We start from the raw sequence: 24085 nt of genomic DNA, 5'->3' as shown, positions 1-24085 counted from the left end.
TAATACCCATAGACTATTCAAAGTAAAATCAATACAAGCATTTTGATGCCATCACGTACCATTGTGCATAGCATAACAGTTTGTCTAACACATGTGGCACTGCAGTATTGATGCTGGGTGGTCATGATTGGAATTCCATGAGCACAAGAGTCGGCTTAATGCTGCGCATCAACTTTTGCATCAGAGTGTTGCTTAGATCTGATTGCTCTTCCCGACCACTTTCTATGCTATCATCTGACAACCCTCGACGTTTTCATGAGCAATCATCTACGTGTCCCGGATCCATAGGTATTTCATTTATTCCCTAATATCTGAGATGTTGATCTAATGATACTAAAGAAGACCGATGTGCTACCGCCGTGTGTCCGATGCTTGATACCTAGATGCGTGGGTATGCGATGAGTGTGGGAGTAGTGTTTATTGTGTGCTGTGAGTTCAGATATTGGTTACGATTGTGAGTAGGGGAATGTATCCTATTAGCTCAACCGCGTTAATCCGTAGCGACATGCGTTGCGTTTGTCAACGACTTAAGAATTGAATTGTTTCGTGACTCATGTAGACAACGTGCTGGAAAGAAGAAAAACAATGTGCCACCAGCTCCAGCGTAATGATGTCGCTAACAGCAAGTATATCTGGTCTTTACAACACACATTTACATACCGTCACGCTCACGCTTTGTCTTGATCAAGTTACGCCTGAAATGTTTATTGTATCCAGCAACATAAAGGGATGAAATCGTTGTAGGTTCTCCGGAAAAGCTTTGTATGCTTCAGACTCTCTCGTTGTAACCAGACAAACAACTACGACGTCTCTGGAGTTCGCTTACAATCATACTACACTGTACTACACGTATCATCACTCGCCCTCGCTTCGAACTTTAGCGACCGGATGTGTCTCCCGGGAAGCGCTGTACATCGGGCATATTCGTGGTGCACGTAGGATCACGAGGGCAGGAACGAGCTAGCTGGCTGCAGGGGGCGTTGGACTATAGCCTGGTTTGGTGCTATTGAGGCGAAGGTGAAGTCGGGATGTGGAGAGAGGACACATGGGGGCTTACGTGGAGTGTGTGTTTTCGGTTGGAGGAGAGTATCGAGTCTTGTTTGGACGGCGACGTTAGTGGGTCGTGGGGATGGGATGAGATGTAATGAAAGGTAGATGGTGGATGATATAACGTAATGCTTTACTTCCAGGCAGGAACAACGTGCACGTTGTATCCATCGCACGGTATCCCGCCGTAGATTACTGGATATCTTCGCCACTCACCACTTACACCCAAAGCATAATCAACCTTCCATCATTCGAAACGAACTACCTGTTCCAATCTCTGGTACAAAACCTGGCGCTTCCTCTCTCCAAGACCATATTTCTCTCCTTCATTCAGCCAATAGCACACAGTTCTGTAACCACAAACCTCACCTATCGCGCAGGTATGCGAAAGTATACGCACAGCATATTCCAAAAGTAGCTACGTGATCGCCATAACAGTTAGGCACGCGCCAGACCCTACTATACTACGGGTTGGGTCACTTTTCAACTTACCCCTACATGAAGGATCATTTTTGAGGCGTAGCCGCATAACGGAAGCGCGTGACGGAGACATCCTGGACAAAGGAGATCATATCGATATTGATAGTGCGCATGAATGTAACAATAGCAGCATACCTGATATAACATGTGCCGTCAACGTTGGGGGAAACATGGCATGCAAGGGCCGAAAATCCGCAACAATAGCATGGGGCGAGGAAACGTAGTGGTAGAGTTAATGTTCCACGTGAGAAGATATTGAAACGTGGCCACGGACATACGGAGAGTTAATCGTGACAGGTGACGGATTTCAACGTGCTGCGCCCCCGCTGTCAGCCTGTTTGCAGGTTGTGGCGAAACAGAGATCTGGGGGTTGATACGCGGGGGTGAATATGGGGTCTTCAGCTTGGCTGAAGGATTGCAGTGACGATGCTGACCCGACCGAGAGGGTGTTTCGCTCGCCTGATTGTCTCTGTGATGTGCAATGCAACGAAGTCATCTGGGGCAGTAAGCATAGCCTGAGTTCTCTCGCTAAATGCAGGGCGTTACTTTGAATCTTCCGCTCCGTCCCTTCCCTTCCCTCACCGTTAGCCAACCAGCCGATTGCCGTCTACCGTCTGACATCAGCATCATATCTTGCCTCGAGCACTATGTTCCGAAAGCCGTCGCGAGATAAGCGGCTGGAAATGTGTAGCCTACCATGTGACAGGAAAAGGACTAAAACGTTTGATCAACATAACATGACGCATGTCCAGATATAAGACCCCGGTACGAAAGGGAGGCATGCAAGCACCGGTGAAAAGAGCGCATGCAGGACCACGCGACAACGTTTGTCTGGGGTAATTGCGGGACGGGGATACGGAGGTTACGGAACAGAACCGATCGGGAAAGTATCGACCAAGTAAGTGTTCGCTGATGCCGAAAACTACTTGTCTTCCGCTTCTGATAGGCATGATATTGAATGATAGACGATAGGTAGTGGAAGCAAAGCTGACTGCTCCTCCTTCCAGAACGTGGCAACGAGCATTGCGTTTGATTAAGATTCAATAGTTGGTGGCGCTATAACAGGTAGACTGCGTGATCGAGATCGCGTTTTCAGTGCGACAGACCGACAAAGGCACGCACGGGGGAGTCGATCCAAGGCTTGGAACCGAACATCTCGCTTGCGTCTATTACCAAATCGGCGAGTGGGTGGTGGCTGGAATGGTTCGTAAAAAATGCTGGGGGCTTGATAGGCTGGGTAATTGGGATTTATCCAGAAACTATACCAGCAGCAACCACGGGAGACACGTTACTCGGGCCGGAAACGAACCATAGAGACACAGACATAAGCCTGCCGGAAGGTCTTGGTCAGACTCGGGCCGTGTCATGAAGTACCTTGGTGTACATGTGGTTGTGTGATGAATTGTCGGGCGTAATCCCATGGGGTGTGCTGAGATGATACGGTAGTTGTCTTATCAGTCTTGAACTCATTGGTCTTATCTCGTTAAGTTGTACAAAGATAATCCTGTGCGTGATAGTATTGCGATGTTCATAAGCCATGCACCGAACTTTGGTATACAATTTGAAAAGCGCTCCCTTTCTGGCGGTGAAGGGCAGACGAAAATCCCGCCACGACGCTGCAGCACTCCAAAAACGAACCGTACGACCATAAAATGAGACCCTGAAATCAAGATTGAAACCTGGGGTCAGCCTTTAGGTCCCGACAACATGGTAAATGGCTCTCGCTGGCTGGATGAAGTGGTGTTTAATATGGGAGCGGGTACATGAGCGCAAGCTGACTACCACCCGAGTCTAAAGTAGATCCTGCACCGTAAGCGCGGTCGGGTAGGACAAGATAGATGAAGACGTGCAGATGACGGTCAGCACGCAGTGTTACCGCACCAGACGTGGAACTGGGAACCACAAGCCTGGGACGGGTGAAAGAGCCTCGCCAACCGCTTCTTCCTACCGAAGATTGCAACTACCATGTTTGATGAGTTATTTTGGAAACTTTCAAGACGTTTTGTAAGCTGATATCCTAGGTGTAAACCGGTTGTACAAATGTGAGGAAGGGTTACCAGAGAAGGTAAGGTATCGATGAAGGAGCTGTAACCTGGATTGCAATCCTCACGAGGTCTCCAGACTCTGCTCACGGCTCGACCGATACGCTAACTCAGGTGGGAGTCGGAACGAAGATTCATGCAAGGTGTAGCCCGAATGCAGAAGGTCGAACAAGATGGCCGTTAGCGAAGGATTCTGCCACAATCCTACAGGAAAACGCCGTAAATCGACCACCACCCATTCGCCCGTTACAAAAAACATTGCTAAGACATCAGACGTGCAGTTGCTTTTGCAGACTCTCGCCCCCATCTTTGGGTTTCAGGTACGGTCTCATGAGCAATGAGCCGGCCCGTTTGTCGCGCCAGAATCCAGCGGGAGGAGGGCATTCGACTCGGATAAGCTATGATAAGCATGCACACGTGGGAAGTGTATACAACCACGCGGAATTCGCTAAGCAGGGGGCGTGGCCATGTGAACTTGATGTCGACCAGGGTAATGAGCCTGGAAGACTGTCGTTGGCCTCTTCGCACCTTCGCTCCGAAGTGCGGGATACTAGTTCGACATTGCACCGAAGTCCAACAGGTGAATGACTTTGCTTGTGATCTTCGGCAGGAATACCGGCGCCTTGATCCGTTCGAAGTTGCGTTGCCATCGGTGACCGGCGAGACGTCCGGATATCCTCTGGTTGGTTATCAGTGCGGAGGTGGACGATGCGACGTCCTCGTGCGTGCACGCGTGGGATGCCTGCGCGTCAGGCCCCACCGCCAGGCACTGGGGAACGTGTTGCTGCTTTGGGCACCCACGACACCTCGTTCAGGCAATCGACGATACTGAATACGCGCCAGAATGAAGACCCGACTCACTGGAAATGAGGAATAATTTCTCCAATGTTATTTGTTGGGCACAACGTCCGCTTCCCGGGGACGCACGAGACCAATGCGATTCGTGCAAAATCCCTCATATCGATTCGTGCAAGAGAGCGGAAACCAGCATTAAGTTCCCCCCGTACGCTAGAGATGTGATAGAAGGGCTGTAGCGACATATCACTTCTGATGGTGAGGTTTCAGTAAGATTTCGTGGCATCGCACTGGCCGCCGACACCTCGGTTAATCATTGCAACGAGCATCACATGCGAGCGTGAGCACGTTGTTGCGGTTAGTTGGACAAAAGGACCTGAAGAACCGCCGCTCGCCAATGTGGGACGCGAGTATGAGGATGCGCGGTCCAGAATCCAGAAGGTAGTAAGATAGTGAAGAGAGAGTGAATGCGCGACACGGAGCATGATCACCACGTGCGACGCAAAGCTGAGCGCAATGCTGTTACGACCAACCAACGCAACAGCCGGTGGTTGCAAGCCAGGCAATTGGTGCTCCCCGGTGACAGCCACGCGACGCCCGCGGGCAGCGGGTGCACGCCCCGGACCCGATATGGCTAGCTTAGGCGTGATGTCCAGGCTGTCGGGCTCTTTCATCTCCAGTGTCCGGTAGAGTGGCACTGTCAAGCCGCCAACGTGGGTGCAGTATTGTTCTGTGTATACTCGGAGTGGGTTGTATACCAGATGAATATGTGCAGCGTTCGCCCGCCGCCTTTGGGCCTGTTCGCAGCGCGGAAGAGACATGTGTCGATAAGACAGACGAAATGTACCGAGATCGTTTGCCGTCCAGCATGTGACGAGTAAGCAAACAGCGATCGACTGTCCGGCACTTGTCAGAATCACGGTTGGCAGGGCTGCTGGCTACTCCCGGCGCAGATACGAGCGCTCATCTCAGCAAGTGGCTGACGGAGAAGATTGTTTCTATTTTGCTCTTGGATGTGGAGAGGAATAGATGGTTAGACGTGTCAGAGCTGAACAGTGTTAAGGCCTAACAGAATGTCTTTTGCGTTCCAACCTGTGCTCGTATACCGATCATCTGTGTGCCACAGTTGCCGTATTGGCTTCCATGCTTGTCGTAGGGACAAAAGCAAAGGGTAAAATCAATGCTGAAGTCGCTTGGCAGGCGTCACAACTCGTACTGTGCTGAATCTGGGGTACTGTTATCGTCTGCTGATGACCAATACAGTCCGAGTTTAGGTCATGATACTGCATACATGCAGTCTCGGAGCGATGAAAGGTGGTTGCGACTAATGCGAACGTCAAGTACATGTTTAGTTGATCGCATAGTCGTACCAGATTTGAGCGCGGTTGATGCCATCGCGATAAGCGCATGCAGGCAGAGCCTAATGGAAGTTGACGGTTGTATGGAGATCGTAGGAAAAAGCACAGGACGATGGTGAAGGGCTCACGGTCCGGGGAACTAGCGTTCAGCTCTACGCCATATCGAGAGCGAACGACTTGGAGGGGGCATGGCCCCGTACTTTCCCCCACTGACGTTTGTTCTTTTGTACCAAAAAGCGCTGTGCATAATGTGCGATCGATTACATCGTGAGCCTAGTGTGGCTTTCAGGAGCGCCGACCGGTTGGCTAAGCAGAGCGACAGGCACTCGACGGTCCAGTGCCACGTAGAGTTGTAGCTGCCGATGTACAACTCATGAAACAGAGATCACGCCGCATTCAGCGATAATACTCGGTCGCACATGATGCTTTTGCGGCTTGGTGATTCGGCAGCCGCCCCAGATGACCTCGAGAAATTGCCGTGTACTGGACTGACGTAGCATAACAGCCAAGTTGGTAGTTACTGGAGGACAAGTGGACGCACAGTGCACCTTAGCAGGGTACCTGTCGCTACCCCATACCCTGGAGCGGATTATCTGGGGTAGTTGGCATGTCTCAAGTTGTCGAGGACAACCCTTTAACCAGGTGGCCACCGGGCTTGTACCGCGTGGCCTGGCACCCTTGCGAATAACCAACGCATCTAGGAACCTAGCGAACAATGGCTTGCGGATTGACATAGCCATGGCAGCGTTGGTGGTAGGCGGCAAAACTCGCAACCGCAGAGACGAAGCCGGAGTTGTCCACACCGAAAGCAGCCATGTCACCAGAACTTGCAGAAGCTGTTCTTGACCGCCACGGAAGAATTGAAAGGATCCCGTGTTCCCGAACCCCAGTGCGGGGGATTTGCGCAGACAGTGCAAACGAGCAAACGACGGAAGCAGAGAGCGGAAAACAAGGCTGCCGATACGGAGAGTACTTTGTATTGTCGATAGCGCTAAGCTGCTCGTGAGGCTGTCTAGTTGGGGCGGACATGAGGATTGACTCAGGGTCCAAGAGGTACAGCCATGGCGACGAGGCAAGCACATGCGCAGCTGGAGGGGCCAGAATCGTGCAGGGGCAGGGCGTCGGAAGAGGCGAGTTAGGGAAAAGAAGCGCCAGCGGAAGTTTTCAGCAGCTTCCGCGAACGCTATACGGAATTGGGCATGCATCGTCACATGGCGCACATAGCTTTTTGAAACAGCTGAGTTAGCGGTATTGTATTACGGCGGCGTAACTTTGCCTGCAGCGCTCCCAAGTTTGGCGGGCAGGTGACTATAGATGCAGTCTGGTGCAACGGATCTGCCAGTAGCAACAGGACAGTGCAACCAGCCAGCCAGAGACGGCAGATCCAAGGCATCAACAGCGGCGCCGAACCATGGGCCGTCAGCATTGCCCCAATGGCCTCGACAGTGGCATGAGTCTTGAGACAGGCGGTAGAGAGACAGCGAGTCAGCGCAGCAGTGTTCTGGAAGTACCAGGAGTGCAGGGTGCACGGCCAAAGTTGTTGGATCATGTGCCTCCCCACGCCCAGGCCATTTCACCACGCGGGCGGAGAGGTAGAACACTTTGGTGGCGGCGAGGCGCTGGATGCGACATGGCCGTATTGTAACCGGCAGTGGTGGAGTGGGCTAGATATGAGAGGGGGAGGAGGGAATGACGGAGGAGACTCAGGGCACGAGCGTGACAGAGACTGACTGCTCGGATCCATGGTAGACTCTGGACTCACTGTTAAGATCGGGCAAAGAGCGGTAGAATGGCCGTAGCATGGATCATGGCTTGACGAAATTCAAATGAGCCGGAACTGCCCCGGGGGTTGTGTCTAGGGCTAGGAGGCTGCAGGGGTGGTTTTAGCAAAGGTACAGGGGGTGTTGGTAGTGTGGCAGCCCAGCCAAATCCATGTCTGAGCGATGTCTGGCCCGCGCACACGAGTACTGCGGGCTTTATACATACCAGATCCACTCCCACCTACATGCCCTCTATATCCTACCTTCTTAACGACCAAGTCCATACACACGACGCTCCCTTGGAACCACGCATAGCATCTACATCCACATACACCTCTACCCACTGTCTATCCATGTACATGTCAGTGCTGTAGTAACGCCGGCACTCCCTCTGCTCGGCAACTATCGCTCCATTGACGCAATCGGAATCTCATCGTCACCGACCACTGTTATCGATATCCCACCACCGAACCTCAACACAACGCCCAAGATGCCTCTCCGCGCCGAACGGCCCATAGTGCGCGTCGAGCACAGCTCCATGCGCACCATTGAAACCCGCAGCACCGAGAACCTATTCGGCCTATGGTCTGGTGAGTAACATGCAGGAGCCGCGGCTCTGACAAGCACATGCTATCCTGATGGTGATGGCATGTGAAGTGCACAACGAACGGCCACTAACTCGGCCTGACAGTCTTTGCACGATGCTCGCCCGCCATGGAAGACGGCAAGCGCTACGAGAACATGGCATGGCGGTTGTGGTCCCGCGAGACCTTCTGCTGCCAGCCAGACCCCGTGGCCGCTCCCCAGTGGGCCTTCCAGCGACAACTGTCGGCTAGCGCCACGGACATGCCCGAGCTGTCTACCAGCGTCGCCTCGGACGACTCCAACCTGGAAAGCGCCATCACCACGACTTCCCGGACTGACCTCTCGGCCGACCGCCCCGACCTGCGCCGCCACGATTCTGCTACCAGCCAGGCCCGCGGCAGGCACATGACGCCCATTGGCCTCGAGAAGGTCGTCAACTCGATACAAGAGAAGAAGTTCATCGAGCCATTGTCGCCCCTCCCAGCACAGCTCGCCCCGCCTGTAGCCGAGCAGAAGCCCGTCCAGGCCAACACCACACCTCCCTCCACCGCCCGCCCCATCCCCGACGCCTCCACTTCCACCGTAGCCACCACAGTCGACTGCGACATGATGAGCCCTGCAGTCGGCTCCGAAGCCAGCACTTCCACCGACGTGAGCGAGCACAGTGTCGTCCGCGGCTTCGAGCCAGGCCACATCTCCACTTCAATACGGTCCAGCACCAACCTGAACCCTACCCCCATCCTCAAGAAGACGTCCAGCTTCATTACCAAGCCTCTGCCCGCAAAGGCCGACGCCAGCAAGAAGAGGCAGCCCATGTTCACTCTCGGCGGATCCTCCGAGGAGGAGAACGGCAGCTCGTTCGAGGCTTACTCGCTCCAGCGCAGCTCCCTCTCACAGCAACTGCGCAACGCTGCTCCCATGCGCAAGACTACCTCGTTCAAGAACGAGGTTAGCACGCGCACCTTCCACGACGTCTCGGAGAGCAGCGAGGCTGCCATTGAGAGCGACAGCGAAGAGGACGATGTCGACGAGAGCGCCATCGAAGAGGAAGACTCTGATGAGGAGTGGGAGGACGACGATAATGAGGAGAGCGGTCCTCCTAGTGTTGCTGAGCACCGTCCTCAGTTCCCCCGCGTCGAATCACAGGCCAACCTCACCTCACGCCGCTCTCTACTCACAACTGCCCTCCACCAAGGTGACCGCGCATCAGCTCTACAGAATGCCGCATCGCGATCATCGCCTGCCATCCGAAGGTCACGCACTCATACTCCCAACGGCCCTTCCGCCGGCAGTTCCCCTCACGAGGACAGTGGCTTGATGATGCGCGAGCAAGCCTCTCGCCCAAAGCCCATCATCATGACCACGTCAAACGTCCACCCCCCTGCCATGTCCCCCAAGACCACCAGACGCAACATGCTCACCAGTGAGTTGACTGGAAGCTTGAGGCAGAACCTGCTGTGGGAGAGGCAGCAAAAGAACGCCACCACAAACGCGGTAGCAAAGCGCCAACAGAGCGCAGTCAACCTACCAGCCCTTCGCCGGGCCATGACCACCGGCGACGTCAAGGGCCTCAACACCAACGAGCAACAAGCTCAAATTAGATCCACCACTTTCCGGGACGACAACAAGCCCGACAGTTCGTACAACCAATTCTTCGACGGCGGAGACGCCCAAGAATACCACCGCTCCGGCTGGTAGCACATCATCATCATCATCATTTCTTCACAATTGCACTTCTAGCGGCATCTATGGTTTGGCATATTGGACCACGGCGTTTTGTTTTTCTTCACTTTAGCGGCCGCCAGTTCCCAATGCACTGGTCAGCCGATTTATGGGTTATGTTCCTCCCAAAATCTTCTGATACCACCAGGGCTATCGAGTACGCCCGATGAGGCTACGAATTTCTTTCATGCAGTTATATATATATACCGGACAAAGGGTGCTTCTTGGTTGGAAGATGGGTTACGGCTCACGCCTGTTTGGTCTGTACTATCACCTGCACATGTACTTGTATTGGGCTCTCTGTCCGACCCATTATACCCCGGCATGGGAATGGCTCCACGGAGCTGTTTGGACCATGGCATCCACCTTTGCTTGGAAGATAGCAGGTGTTGGCCTAGTTACATTAATGATAAAAAGCGGATTCTTCATCACCTCAGACTTGTACCTATGCTTGTTGTGATTGCGGCGGCGGTAGGCCTGATGCACTAGGCCAATGTACTTCCAAGGCCTCCTTGACTGACTCTAGTTGTCAGCTGTTCCGGGGTTCGAAGGTCCCAACAAGACGCATGTTCTTACCGCTCTTCTGAACCATCCCACCAAAGCTAGTTACAAAGAGAAGCGCTTATGCACGCTTTGCTGTAGGCTTCATGCACTGCCGGATCGCACCACCACCATCATATTCCCCCCGTTGCATCTGCCGCCCCTAGAGGGCACCTTGTCCGTGTCACGATGGCGATCAGCCTGCGGTATGTTTATTGATGATATAGCGAAACTTGGATCTGCTCGCTGCTCGTCACAGCCCAAAGTCAAATTGGCAATGTCGCGGCTATTGCCTGCGCCGCGTTCCTATCTTCCTTCGGCCCGGCTTCCTGTTCACCGTCTTGAATATTGCGTGCCTGACATGTATTGCTGTGCCGCGGCTCATCACAAGGAGATCAGCAAGGCCATGCGGTACTCGAGGGCGCTGCCTCGTGAGAGACGACCCTTGCACAATACAGTCCAGGACGTGGGCGACGTGCATCGTGGCGAGCACACCCTCAAGTCCCGTTGTGCGTTGTGCGTTGTGCGTTGTGCGTCGTGCGTCGTGCGTCGTGGGATCGCTGGCGAGACTCGACGGCTGCAGACGCCGCTCAGCCCTATGACTCGAGCTGCGAACGCAACACTACAGTTTTCCACCATGCAACACCATCTTGACGTTTGAGGTTTCAGAGGGACAAACACTATTCGAGAGGCCAGGCTATCATTAGACACTGATAACACCGACGAGGTTGAGACGCCACTACGTCATGTTAGCCGACAGCTGAAAGTTTACGGCAGTTCCCCCGCCCAGCGCCCACCATTTTGCTCGAAGCTTCCTCGCCCCCTCGCTGCTCATTTGCATCTGTATCAGCATCAATCATCCACCATGCAAGCCTTGCCAGATGACTACGGGAAGCGGCCTCGCCAATCGTCCTTGAGTCGTCGCTCAGGAAACATTACACCGGATTGCGCGGCCTCAAATCAGCGCGGCCCTAGTCGCCGCTCGCATGGTTGACGCTCACTGTTACCACTGTTTTCCAAGTCCCTCTGATCATTCAGATGCTCTAAAAACAACATCATCCCTGGAACGGCGGAAGGCGACGCTCTATCAGGCACCCGCAGCGCTACCCCGCGACCAAGTCGGTCTGGAGGTCGATGCGTTGGCAAGTTAGCGCCTGCGAGTGGTCATCTGAAGCCAGCCTTGACGAGTTATCTTGAAGATGCTTCAGCCTCATGTACAAGGAACTCCGCCACGGTAAAGGCTCCCTGGCAATATCTGGCTCAACTGGCTCAAACGTCTAGTAATGCGCTTACATCCCTTGTCCTGTGACTGTGATTATCGCGTCCGTTGGCAGCTTCCATTCAGTATCACTCTAAGCCTCCTTTCTCCGCAGTTTCATTTGCTGCTACCGTGGGGGTCCCCGTCACATGAACACCTATCGTCACACTTTGGTAACGTCCCTTCTCGCCAATGCTGCTGAGGGCAGATCTGATGTCTGCCTACGCGTCGAACGGATATCGGAAGGTTTGTTTCGATATGGTGAAGCAGATATAATCAATTGCCGCTGTGCAGGACGCCATACTTCGCAGATCAAGCCGGCGAGACCGCCGTCTGAATGGCGTGCTTGGAGTCGTGGCCGCGGAAACCTATCCCATTGCCTGGATGCAGAGTCCCACACGCAGTGCCATCGTTCCGTCGATACTTCTTGCCTTACACCTGCTTCTATCACGATACTCAACTTGCGTATCCGACGTACGAAAGGTCATTGTCACACCAAAGCTTGTTGGTCTTGAATACGGCTATTGGTACTGCCCATAACGCAGCAAGTTGCATGGGGGTAAGCAATACCACAGTCGAGGCACTAAAACTTTCTTGTCTCCTTGTTGGCATTCTCGTCATGCCTCGTCGATTCTCATCCCTAGTCTTCAGGCGTCCTTTGTCAACTCATTATATCCGCGGTACACTACCATACTTCATCCGGTGGTGTTCGGATTCCTTACGTCAGGTGTACGTTGCCAGACAGCTCAAACGACACCCCATGTTACTTTCTATCAATTCATTCCGTCATATCACGAATTCGGAATAGTGGAGGCGGATACAGAAATTGCTTGCAGGTTAACTGATCACAGGTGTATCAGGTGTCTTGAATGTGCTTGAAAGCCAGCCGTTCCTAGCTAAACATCGAGATCTTGCCAGCGCATCACACAGGCTTAAGCTCATACCGTCTCTTGACCTTCACGATAATCGCTTCTCCCTCGGCAATATCTCTGGCAGTGGCTACAACTACGGAACATTGGCCTAACCTAGCGTCATACACCCCAGGCTTCGCTGGCATGTCTCAGGCAACATCATCGCGAATTCAAAGGATCGTTTGACCACAATCTAGAAGCCTACATCCGCGCAAGATCGCGATCTCATAGACTCTGATCGACTCGATGGTTCGTCAGGGATGATCACGATCAGCCTTGTAAATCACAGGTGAGGCCTGACACCAGAGTTGCAATCACGATCAAGCATGCACCATCTTTTTTCCCCAGAATCTCGGTAAATAGACACGAGCTCCACTTCGTGAACGCGCCAAGATTGTATGCAGCCCTAAATCGCACACATGTCCATCGCATTCAGAGTTGTACGTCATTCTTCGCCAGCCTCCATGTATCTCTTTGCGATTTCTCTAATGTTACAGACAACAACAGTGATCCGGCGGCTTTTGCCGTACTGGTAGAGCCCTCAAGCCTCTGAGCTACCGAGATCGCAAGCCGAGGCATTTTCATGACATGCGCTATCGAAGCTCAACCAGCTCTGGGGTCTGAGAGGCGGGGAAGCCACTGCGCTGGGCAGACGGAATACCCTCCGGCTACCTTTTGTCCATACCAAGGCCTTTATATACGAACACATGGACAACGTGGTGCTCCTAGCACCGTCAAACAACACGGACGGTTATCACGCCATTCACAGACCTGGTGGGAAATACTCTGAAGCTGCGCAGCCGTGAAATTACCGAGAGTATGCCGAATGTCTGCTGGGGAAGTCAAGTCACAATCAATACGCACCAAGAAAAGCAAGAAGATCACCCGCCATCACAACGCAACGGTTATCACGAACTAAACGACTGTATGACGATCTTGGAACTCAAGGCAAATATGATGCAAGCCGTTTACCAGGAACAGCGTCCACTTGTACCGGTGCTATGCGGTGTATCTACGATTCGATCATAGGGCGGGTCACTACCTTGGTACGCTACCGGTAAAGCCAAACTTTGGATGTGCTCCCCAGACCCCAGATTTACGTAGCAATCGGATGGCGCACCCGGAAGCAGCATAACGCCATTCAGTACACATGTCTTTCGTTTCTTTTCCTGGCTGTTTCATTACAGTCACTGCGTTGCTTCGAGTCTGCCAAAATGTTCGGGAAGTTTTCGTGGTAAGCCGTCTCCTCATCTTGCAGCGGCTGCGTCTTCCCCGCCATCGTTGCAGGCATGAGCTTGCTGCTTTCAGCTTTCACCACGCGACACATCCTTGCATAGTATGCGCTTCGACAGACTTTCACATGCGGTACCGCTCTTGCTCACCCATCGGCTTACATCTATTTTCAACAATCTGGTGATTCATTATTGCTGAGGAGTAAGGATGGGCCTACTAACCAAGAGTCAGCACAACTACTGATGGAACCAGTGTCGGGAAGGTTCGGATATCCTTGTCTTCGGCTTGATGCAAGTCCGACGAAGCACTTCTCAGGATCATTTTGTGTCATGCCTCACTGCCTTACCTCATGATATCTTGGTTTGCAGCCCGCCGGCCCGCACTTGTCAAAACCAACGAAGATACGCCGAGACCAAAACCCTGAAGATCTTACAACAGCAGCAACATTCGCCGACAGCGCCGCTGAATAAGTTCTATTACCCACCAATCCGCTTGCTCATTATGACCATGACGGACTAACTAGAGCGGAACGTTGTTTAGCTTCCCCACAAACGCCGCGTACCCCGCAAGGACAATCACGACACAACGATGAGCGGTTAGCTAAACGAAACAGGAAGTTGCCGCCCAAGCACTGACTGGCATTAACCTGAAGCAACCAAACAGAGTTTGTAGCGGAAGGTTTTGGCATGTCAGGTGTGCTGATAAAACTTATGGAACTGGTGGTTACACTTCCCCAGACTGGCAACCCCGGACGTTGCAGGTTGCCATTTTGATCGTGTCAAGGGCACCACACCCACCCCATAACTTTCCCCCGACGCGAGGGACCCCTTTTTCGCATCAGTTGCTTTTCATGGTTCTTCGCTGCAGTGAAGTATGCTGTCATCAATGCGCCTCACTTGCTTCAGATCTGCCATACCCCTGGTTCTAGACTTGTCACAAGATGGAATCTGCAATTAGACGCGACGCATCATGTGGCTTGCTCCGCAAAACGTGTCTGATGTTCTGGGGTTTACCTGCTCGTGCTCACTACAGACCATGGAGATAGGGATGATGACGTACATGCTGGATCTATGCAGGTACCCAAGTTCCAAGACTGTCGATCATCGAGATTACTTGATCTGGTAATCCGGGCCAGAACTCCCCTCCAGGCAAGCACACCAGGGCAGCATTGTAAAATACACCAAGCGAAAGAAACAGAATTCTTTGTCAGCTCAGCTTGCGACCTTTGCCAACTCTCCAGCATAACAGGTGCCGGGAGGAATGTCGGCTTGCCTTCAACAACATAATTTCTACGTCATTCGTAAAGCTTGCAAGCTCGTGTTGCACTGGATAGTGATGGATGGTAGCCTGGTTGGCGTGTTTTGCCATCACGGCTGCTAATATCGATGTTTCTCTCAACAAAGGGCTCTGGCGCCGGCAAGTGGTGTGGAGTCGCTATCGCCAACACCAGATCCACCCGATCGATTGGCCACGAGCGCACCAGTCTTTTCGCCATCGTCACGGAAGATTTTCTAGAAGCCCCAGAGAATAATACAGCGCTTACGTTTTACATGAATCTTTCGCCGCACAACAAGCGCTTGTACTCTATTGATAGCCGGTGCCGTTGGAGGTGATGCACATCTTCCGTATTTGGAAGTCGCGAGGCTATTGACGCGTTGACGCGCATTACTGCAGGGTCCTATTGTTATTGATTGAGCTAGTGAGTACGTCATTCAAACGCATTGGGAGTACAGTACACCGCTCATGGAACTTATCGATTCAGCAGTTGTTGAGACTGCAGCACCTCTCGGTAATTCAATCTGGCTTGCGGATGCATGCATGAACCGGGTTTCACGTGCCAGAGCTGCGCGAGCGCACATGTGTGTGTGTGTGTGTGTGTGTTTGTGCTTGCCGAGCTCCACCGACACGCAAGTTCATTCACAGCGGGGACAAGGTGTTGTTTCGAGACGGGTATGTACCTGCATTGCTACCCAAAAACTGCTACATCGGATATGAAATCCGACATTTTTCGAAGAAGGATTTTCTTTTCTTTCTTTCATTTTCAAGTCACATTGACATGGCTTTTCCCATCCGAGACATGGTTGCATGCAAAATCTCGGTTTCTCCCTCGCTCGGCAAGGGTTGAATCTCCACTTAGGCATAAATCTCCAATCCATAGTTCCCGCTGCAACGTTGTCACATGCCTGGGCATACACAAATGCGCGGACGAGAAGGCAGGTCTGTCTTACTCGAGATTCTTCAACCCGTAGACTCCCGATGAAAAGGTCCACTGTAAGGAAGTTTAGTTCCCGCTCCAGACTTCCTCGGTTATGTGTCTGTGTGGGTGTGGAGATGTGTTCGTCGTCTCCAGGAGTCCATGTCAAGCTCAAGTGACCCACCACGGCGAATGCCCGGCTCTCTCCAGTATCTGAGCCACAGTCCTTTCACCGCCACGCAAGCGGTGGTTTGGTATCGTTACACTCGGGTCAGAAGTAGTTAGTTCTCTTTTCGCTTCTTCTCATGCGGAGACTGCTAGTGTACTACTATTTCCGGAAAGGTTCGAGACTTCGGAGGCTCGCTTCTCTACTGGGAATCAATATGTAGCCCTCTTGTGTCAGCGCAATCACCGATGCTACCAACCTCCGATGTACGACTACGCCGCTCAGACATGCAGTTCGGCGTATCGTAAGAAAAACGGCAGCTATACAACTCTACACATTAGGCAACCAATGCAAAAACCTTCCGAGAATGATCGCGTCCGCTATGCGATGCTTCCTCGCCTTCTAGACCCTACATTAGCGCTGCTTCGAGAAGAAGAAGAAGAAGAACCATCCTATACACCTCCGCGCTAGGTTCACCGGCCGGGGACTAGCAAAAGTAAGACCTAAATCCATGAGCATATCCATCATGAACCGCGTGCTCTGTTCGGATATGGCTGGCTGGACCATGGACATGACAAGCCTTACCTTCCAAAACTTCAAACTCGGGCGACACTATCGAACAGACCGCGTATGGCTTATGCTACATGGCCCCGAACGCTCATGAGACGATGTGACACCATATCCGGGCGGCTATAATCGGGGGGGTCGGAGCAAGGTGTTGAGGCTCTGCGGGTACGTGCATGAGCGCCGATGTGGGTCCCCTTGTTGGTTGTTGCTGTCTCGAATAGATCAGATCGCATCAGTGGGTTGACTGGCTTTGGGAATAGTGCTGACTGTCGACTGGACTGTTGAGGTATTGTATTGTTACAACGGGGGTGGGTTTCATTACATACAGGGGGAGTGGAGAGGTGCATGCCACTGCGTGGTCAGGGTGGAGTTGGGATGCATTGGGATGTACTTTCAAGGTTCGCATGTGTGCCTGAGGCTAGGTGGTTTCTCGGGCAGAGTGTATGTGTGCAGAGGCTGGGTACCAAGGGTTTCGCTTCGTGTACGTGCGTGTTGGTTACTTGGAGGATTGTCATGCGTATGGATGATGTGATTTGCGCAGGGATGCAGTAATTATTCAACGTTGAGATGATTCGTGGAGCGTGAAAATTTGTTAGCCAAAAACGACACTAAGAAGACTTCACTCTACTACAGCTTCTATCCATGAACACCAACGATGAGCATAGCTCTCAATTGCCCTGTGCATTCCCGTCAAGATTATCAGCTATATATATAACATATAATTTGTTTGGGTCACATGACAACAAAACCAGCCCGGCTAGCTCAATCGGTAGAGCGTGAGACTCTTAGCTTTCACGTCCTAATCAGACTCGATTGGTTATCTCAAGGTTGTGGGTTCGACCCCCACGTCGGGCTTTCTTTTTATTGTGGTATGTTACAGTGCTGAGAAGGTGGTGGTGTTGGTGGTGTGACGGTGAAGGATACTTTTTGGACCCCACATCTACCCAGGTGCCTAAGTAGACACACTAATGTTCTACAACATCAACACAGTATTGTACAAAGCTGTCACTAGGCTACCCACGCCCGTCCTGACAAGTTTAGTTCCCCTGAGACGGAGGATGAACAATGTTTTGGGTGGCTTCACGAATTCTCTTTGACAGTTGAACTTGTTTGAAACTTCGGCGCCGCATATTCGGCTGTCCACATCGCTACGTTGTTGCCTGTAGTTAAGTGGTGCTTTAAGGTATCCAGTGCCTCTAATCCTTCAATACGAATAACTTTGCCGAACCTTGGAACCATTTGTTGTGTAGGTGGTCGCACACTCACAAAGATTACTCGACGGAGAAGACTATCTTCTTGTCAATCAACCAGCGTGCGCTGTGCTTGCATACCTTGTGGACGCAGCATCTGGTCTCTCTAGCGCAGGAAAAGAGGTCGTTCAGTCTGATCAGAGAATCTTCCACTAACAAGGAAGATTATTATTTATCTTGCACTGGCAACTAGAAAAGCCGCGCTGTCAGGTCTCAACTTCGTGTTACTCTTACCGACATACAACAGCATTGTGTTCCTGACACAATTCAATCAAATAGCCGCTAGCTGTATAAATAGCCCGAAATCCTTTTTGGCATATCATTGGTAGCTCCCACTTTGTCCAGTGTTGATTCTTGGCATGTTGGTGATGAACGTTCTCATGTCCTTAGTTTGCTAATGCAAAGGTGGGTTAACTAAGTGTTAAGAACAGTAGGCCAAAAGAAGACATTGCATTCTGCCAGGGTATGGACCATGAGCAGAAGTAAGTCAGGAGAAGACAACCTCCCAGTATGCGGACTGAAGCTAAGAAAATGCGCATGCCTGGATGTTGTCGCGTGCAGCCAGCGAAGAGTGACGATCGGTAAGCCTGAAGACAAAGCAGGCAAAGTCTCCCGAGAGGCCTTCCTCAGAATGATTGTAGTATGTACGTGATGATGTCGTCTATTCTCTCTATGGGAGGGGGTCAAGGGACATGCGGAAGCAGGGCAGTGAGTCACGGCGGGAGGCTGGACTGAGGGAATAGGAGGACATCCGGACGGGCCGATGTATGAGTGTATTACATCATGCAGGTGTTTAGGGGTAGCGCTGGTGCTGGTACAAGCCTGATTGGTAACAAATTTGCTCCTCCACGCGCTCGATATGCTTCTCGAAGTCGTACACAAAGCTGTTGTCCTGCCAATCCCGGTGATGCGAGCAGTCTGATCAAAAAAGAGTGGACGTGAAGACGAAGACAGCACAATTAGTAAAAGGTAGTTGGATATAGCGAGACTCAAATCCGCATCTCCTTTCAGAACGTGCACAGTTGCCCGCCTTACACTCCCATAAGAGGGGTGCTTTGACCGTTTAGTGTTGAATGTGACTAACTAGAGTTAATTAAGATAATAGTTCTAATGTTCTAGCTACGAAGGAAGTACTCCTTATATCTCTTATACCTTCCGTTGTCTTGAAGTTTGACTGTATAGTCGTTTGTCTTAAACAACATTTAGATCACATACCCATTTGATGACTGTTTTATAGATAAGAGTTGTTATATCCCTTCGAGACGTCCTCATAAGGTCATCTCTCACCTACCCGTGGAATTCACCTCGGGCCTTGGTTGCGCTTCTATCTTTCCCCTCTTAAGATCGTCCTCTAGCTGGGTGACCTTGAGCTGTTCAACTACACGAAACCGAGTGGACCTTAGTAGATGACCTGAACTATCCTCAGACACTCTAAAAGCTCCTCAAGCTTTTCGAAACCCCCACCTGAAAGGGATACGGGAGCTTATGCTGCGCGGCTGAAGCTGGAAGTAGCGGGTGTACATCGAAGTATATTGTAGGACCAGAGAATCATAAGGCTTTTTGTTGATGGTTCTAGAAGAAGGCAAGAGACCATCTTCGTCTATCCAGGCTTTGGTTGAGAAGAGACCACTCCCGCAAGATGCCGAGAAGTGTACATCAGCCCGGCAGCTCAGTGGAATTATCAGTGGATTCCCCTGTGACCCTCGTCTTCTTCTTCGGCTTCTTGTCGGTGCCTTGAGGCGACGAGTATTAGTCGTGTGCTTTTCGCGCTGAGCTAGAGTGTTGGCTAGGTCCCGCGCTCGGTTGAGACGACCGCCTGGGCTGTGTATGTTTGTTTGCTATGGAGATAAATAGTCACATGGTATGCTTCCAGGATCCGCACCATTGGCAGTTATAGCAGCGAATATCGCCTTGTAGATGTCTCGGTGGGCCGCCGGATCTTGTTTGATAGGTGAGTGAGTCATTGTAATTGAAGATCCTGTTAGTCTTCAGTATCGATCTCCATCACAGCAAGCCTGTTCCCTCCCATTCTGGGCACAATATCGAAGGGCCTAAATTGGCAATTGTATTAACTTAACCAGGCAGCATCATTACACATGTTCTTCTTCCTCCTTCTCCTCCTCCTTCCCCTCATTCTCCTCTTCTTCTTGCGATCGTCCGATTCTATAAAAGTCTCGTCCGCTAACTCTTCTGCTACCATCTCGTCTGCTTTGGTCATGGCTACACCAGGTTGTCAGTCAATCATTGCGTTACTCTTGCGAAGAAAGCCAAGGAGCGGGCAAAATGTGAGCAATGCGATCGCTCTCCTTGTACGTGGGGTTGGAATTGGCTGTACATTCTTCTTGTCGTTTGCGATGAGCCTCTTGCCCCAGCTCTCGTAAAACGTGTCATGTACCTTCTGTGTTGCAGGAGAGAACAACGTTTTAATGTGCTGTAAAGGTGGCATACTCCTGGCGGTTGTTTTTGAACCTTGACAGGTAGGCGACTACCGTGTCTATCTGCCTCTTCATCCTCTGGATGAAAGTATGCCTGGAAAGCATACACAATTCCTTGACTCTGGTGTCATTCGGACGTATTGCTATTGTGTACAGTAAGTACTCTGTTCCCTCTACAATTGTAATGATGGTGCAATACCCATCTGACCTGAGTTGTCTGTTTAGGGCGATATGAGAGTTTGGACAGATGCTCGATTTGCCCAGGATGTATTTCGGAAGATCCTGAAAAATCATGGTAGACGTCAAATGGGTCCCCCAAAACGAAGGCACAGACGCTAAGTAGATGTAGGCCTCAAGACGGTGGTTGAATCACATGTCAGAGGTTTGCGAATATCCTGCGGTACAACTCGCTCCGACATTTGCATCGTGCGACGCTGACCTTTGGCATTGGGGATGGAGTATTGTGTTATCAACATGACCTGTCATGACGCGCTTACGAAGACATGAATTCGAGGAGGGATGAGGAGGAATAGAAGTGATGTTGTTGGCTGCATGGAAGCCTGCTGAAGACGCGCTAGTGGCCCGGATCCCGGTCGCGTTCCGAAGTAGCTTGGGCGAGCGCCATCCTTCTTCCAACAACTCCATCGCGCCATGAACAGCCATCCTTCGCCTATAGAGCATATGGACGTCGAAAGGAGATCATCGTCGCCCAAGCGCAAGAAGGTCCGCCAAAAGTACGCGCCCAAAGCATGTAAGTCGCGCCTTCCGCTCTTGCAACCTTGGCTCGGCATCTCTGGAGCTTCCTATGCGGCATTCCGATGGTTCCGTAGTGGTTCGACGCAGCTTCGTACGACACGACAACGAGCATATGCCATCAGCCGGCTGACAAACTGGTGTAGGTGTATCATGCAGGCGATCGAAGCTCAAGGTATGTGTTCTTCTTCATATATTGCCAGGCTCCTTTTCCAAAATGTCGGCTCTTTGCTTCAGTGCTTCACCTGCTGTCTCTATGCGACAGCGTCGCTTCCCCAGCCAGGAAACAGGCAATGCAGACGGCAAAAAGACTCATAGGCAGCATGACTAACCAGAATAGTGCTCCGGTGAGAACCCATGCCAACGATGCATGGACAATGGCAAGCGATGCTTCTTCTCTGAAGACCAGACGGCGGCCGAAGCCCTGCAGAACCTCAGTCGACCGACACCCACCCTTCAAACACAAGCGTCGAATACTAGCGGAAATGGCAATAACTTATCGCGAGGGAGTCTGATGCCATCCGATAACGGCACGGAACGCAGGGCGAGCGATGCTAGCACACGCGGCATGAGCATGGAAGCACGTATGGCCCGGATTGAGGCTATGATGGAAGCTCTTATGCGCGATCGAGGCCTGACCATGACACCAATGGGCAGCGTAGAGCGCGAGGAGAATGGTAGTGATGGCTTTCGGGGCGACGCCGCGTTGCCTGTCCCGCCGCTGGACCCCATCAATCCAGCCCTCGCTTTCATGGGACAGCCCTCCCTCTTCTCACATGAGCCGTCGGACAGAGGAAACTCGGCTCTGTCAGTTCCCGGCTCTCCATACAACGTCGAACCAACGCATCTCATACAATTGGGCAACAAGAAGTTGCCCTACCCTAGCCCAGCCGATTACCAACAGTACCTAGCTTCCTTCTTCACCGACATCCACCTGTCTCATCCGTGCATAGATGAGCCCGAGTTCCGCAGTCGTAGCGAACACATGCTAGCAAACACCGCCATACCTCCAGAAGATTGTCAATTTCTCGCGCTGAATTATACAATCTTTGCTTGTTGCGATATACTGCTGAGTGTCGCGCCAATCGATACTGGCAAACCCAAAGGTTGGCGATGGCTTGAGCTGGCCGATGATCTTGTCGATAAAAGGTCTCTACTGAGTGGTAGTGGCGATCTGACACTGATACAATGTGTACTGTTTCAGGTAAGGTTCTGGACGTTCCAAGCTTGGTACATGAAAGTTGACTGTCGTAGGCTATATACTACTCTTACGCGGATATGCCCGGCCCGGCTTACAACACTATCGGCGCCGCTGCCAGACTCGCTTTTCAGTTTTCTTTGCATCAGCAGTCTACATGGACAAACATCACTACTGCACAAGCATACGAGCGCATCTGCACATTCTGGAACATATTCGTAGAAGACCGTTTTATCTCGTTGACATTTGGAAGACCGTATACCATCCATGAGATTGACGTCCAAGTCGAGGCACCCGCAGATCTGTCCGAACGGGTGAGTAAAGCTCCTGGCTCATCTCGCTGCTACCGCATGCTCACTATCTTTAGGCGATGCTCTACAAGACTGACGGGGTTGACCCAAGACGTTTTACCGATCATTACATTCACTACGTGATACTGTGGGCGCGCTATGCTGACAACAACATCGACGGTCGTAGTCTCGATGGCGCGACACAGGAGATCATTGACAGGCAGATCTCATACTTCCTCGAGCAGGACCTACTAGGACTAGTAATCCCTTATACTCAACCAAGCGGTGCGACTGTTCCGCCGCTAAAAATTTTCATTACTCAGAAGAAGATCGACTTCGTTCTCTGGGGCTTCCGTTCCGTCATAACCTCTCTCCAATACGACGATAGTCATGCTTCTCACTTTAGCAATCTTGCAGTCATTACTGTCAACCGAATGGCCGCCTTTGCGCAAGACGTTCGGCAGCCTTTTAGCCTTCGGCATCGCATGGTATCATCCTTATCGAATGCTCTACTGGTTCTTTGCTCTCTCCTTGTACGCAACGTTACCGGAAGGGATCAATCTCACATCGAAGCTTTCCGCAATGCCGTGGCCCTGTTACGCGATCTCGCATATAGCCAGCTTTATGCGAAGCGTGTCCTATCTGACTTTGAGAGTCTTATTGATATCGTGCAAGAAGTCATTGATGGAAAGGCTGTCCCAGGCAATGTCGCAGAGCTATTCCCTTACAGATCCCCCAGCCCTCATATCCGCCTACCGCCTACCTCAGGAACAACGACAGGCGTCGAAGGAACGCACCCGGTCGGTAACGGCAACGGCAGCAGACCTGGCGAAACTGGATACGGCGTGTTGTGGCTTTGATGCGACGCATCACAGTGAGCAGGTACCATGAAGGTACTCACTGTGACTTACATTGACAACTCAAAACCTCGCATGCGGCGAATACCTTCAGGATCAGGTTTGCCGTCGAATGGAATAGTATGACAGAGCTCCACAAACTAGTTCTTGGGTGGTAATGAACTTGACAGAAAATGGGGGTAAATCGGCGTTCTGGGTGGATTACGGTGTATATTACTCCTTGTGTACCAGCGGCCTTGCATAGATACCCACTGCTTCAGCATAGGCTAGGAGATGGCGTTTAAGGTTATTGAACCTTTGTTGTCGTGTATATCTGTTCCGCATACACGAAGAGCACTAAGCCTTGAGTGGTTGTAGCTGATGTGTTGCAAAACAGCAAGTCGAGGTATTGACCTGCACAATGTTCTCATGGCTCACGCTTTCTACAAGAGGTAACACTTCTTAAACGCACACACGAAGATTTGTTCACACATCGTCAAACTTTGATTACTATGCTATCGCCCACTCCACGCCTATGTATATCCCTCGCATCTTTGAGGGTCAGGGCATCGTGCCGATAGGCGTAGTTGATCCAAACGTCTTTGACCTCTAGACAATGATAGGTAGGGAAAACTTGGAAACGCTGGATAGAACATTGGAAACAT

The 24085-nt window shown here is 51.6% G+C and overlaps 2 protein-coding genes across 2 annotated transcripts; both read left to right on the top strand.

The window, feature by feature from the left end:
* Positions 1-7972: 7972 nt before the first annotated feature.
* Positions 7973-9765, top strand: ALTATR162_LOCUS1023 (uncharacterized protein; the record flags this gene model as incomplete). The annotated part of the gene is made up of 2 exons (XM_043308618.1): positions 7973-8072; positions 8174-9765. The coding sequence occupies 2 exons, from the start codon at positions 7973-7975 to the stop codon at positions 9763-9765; spliced, it is 1692 nt and encodes a 563-aa protein (XP_043164553.1).
* An 11229-nt stretch (positions 9766-20994) lies between these two features.
* Positions 20995-23444, top strand: ALTATR162_LOCUS1022 (uncharacterized protein; the record flags this gene model as incomplete). Its single annotated transcript, XM_043308617.1, has 5 exons — positions 20995-21094; positions 21243-21271; positions 21437-22300; positions 22351-22608; positions 22662-23444. 5 exons carry the CDS (start codon positions 20995-20997, stop codon positions 23442-23444), a joined length of 2034 nt encoding a protein of 677 aa, XP_043164552.1.
* Positions 23445-24085: the final 641 nt, after the last annotated feature.

The sequence above is a fragment of the Alternaria atra genome, assembly GCF_907166805.1.
Source record: "Alternaria atra isolate CS162 genome assembly, contig: 21, whole genome shotgun sequence".
NCBI lineage: Eukaryota > Fungi > Ascomycota > Dothideomycetes > Pleosporales > Pleosporaceae > Alternaria > Alternaria atra.
Note: the sequence above shows the minus strand (reverse complement) of the source record. Positions and strands in the feature narration are given on the sequence as shown.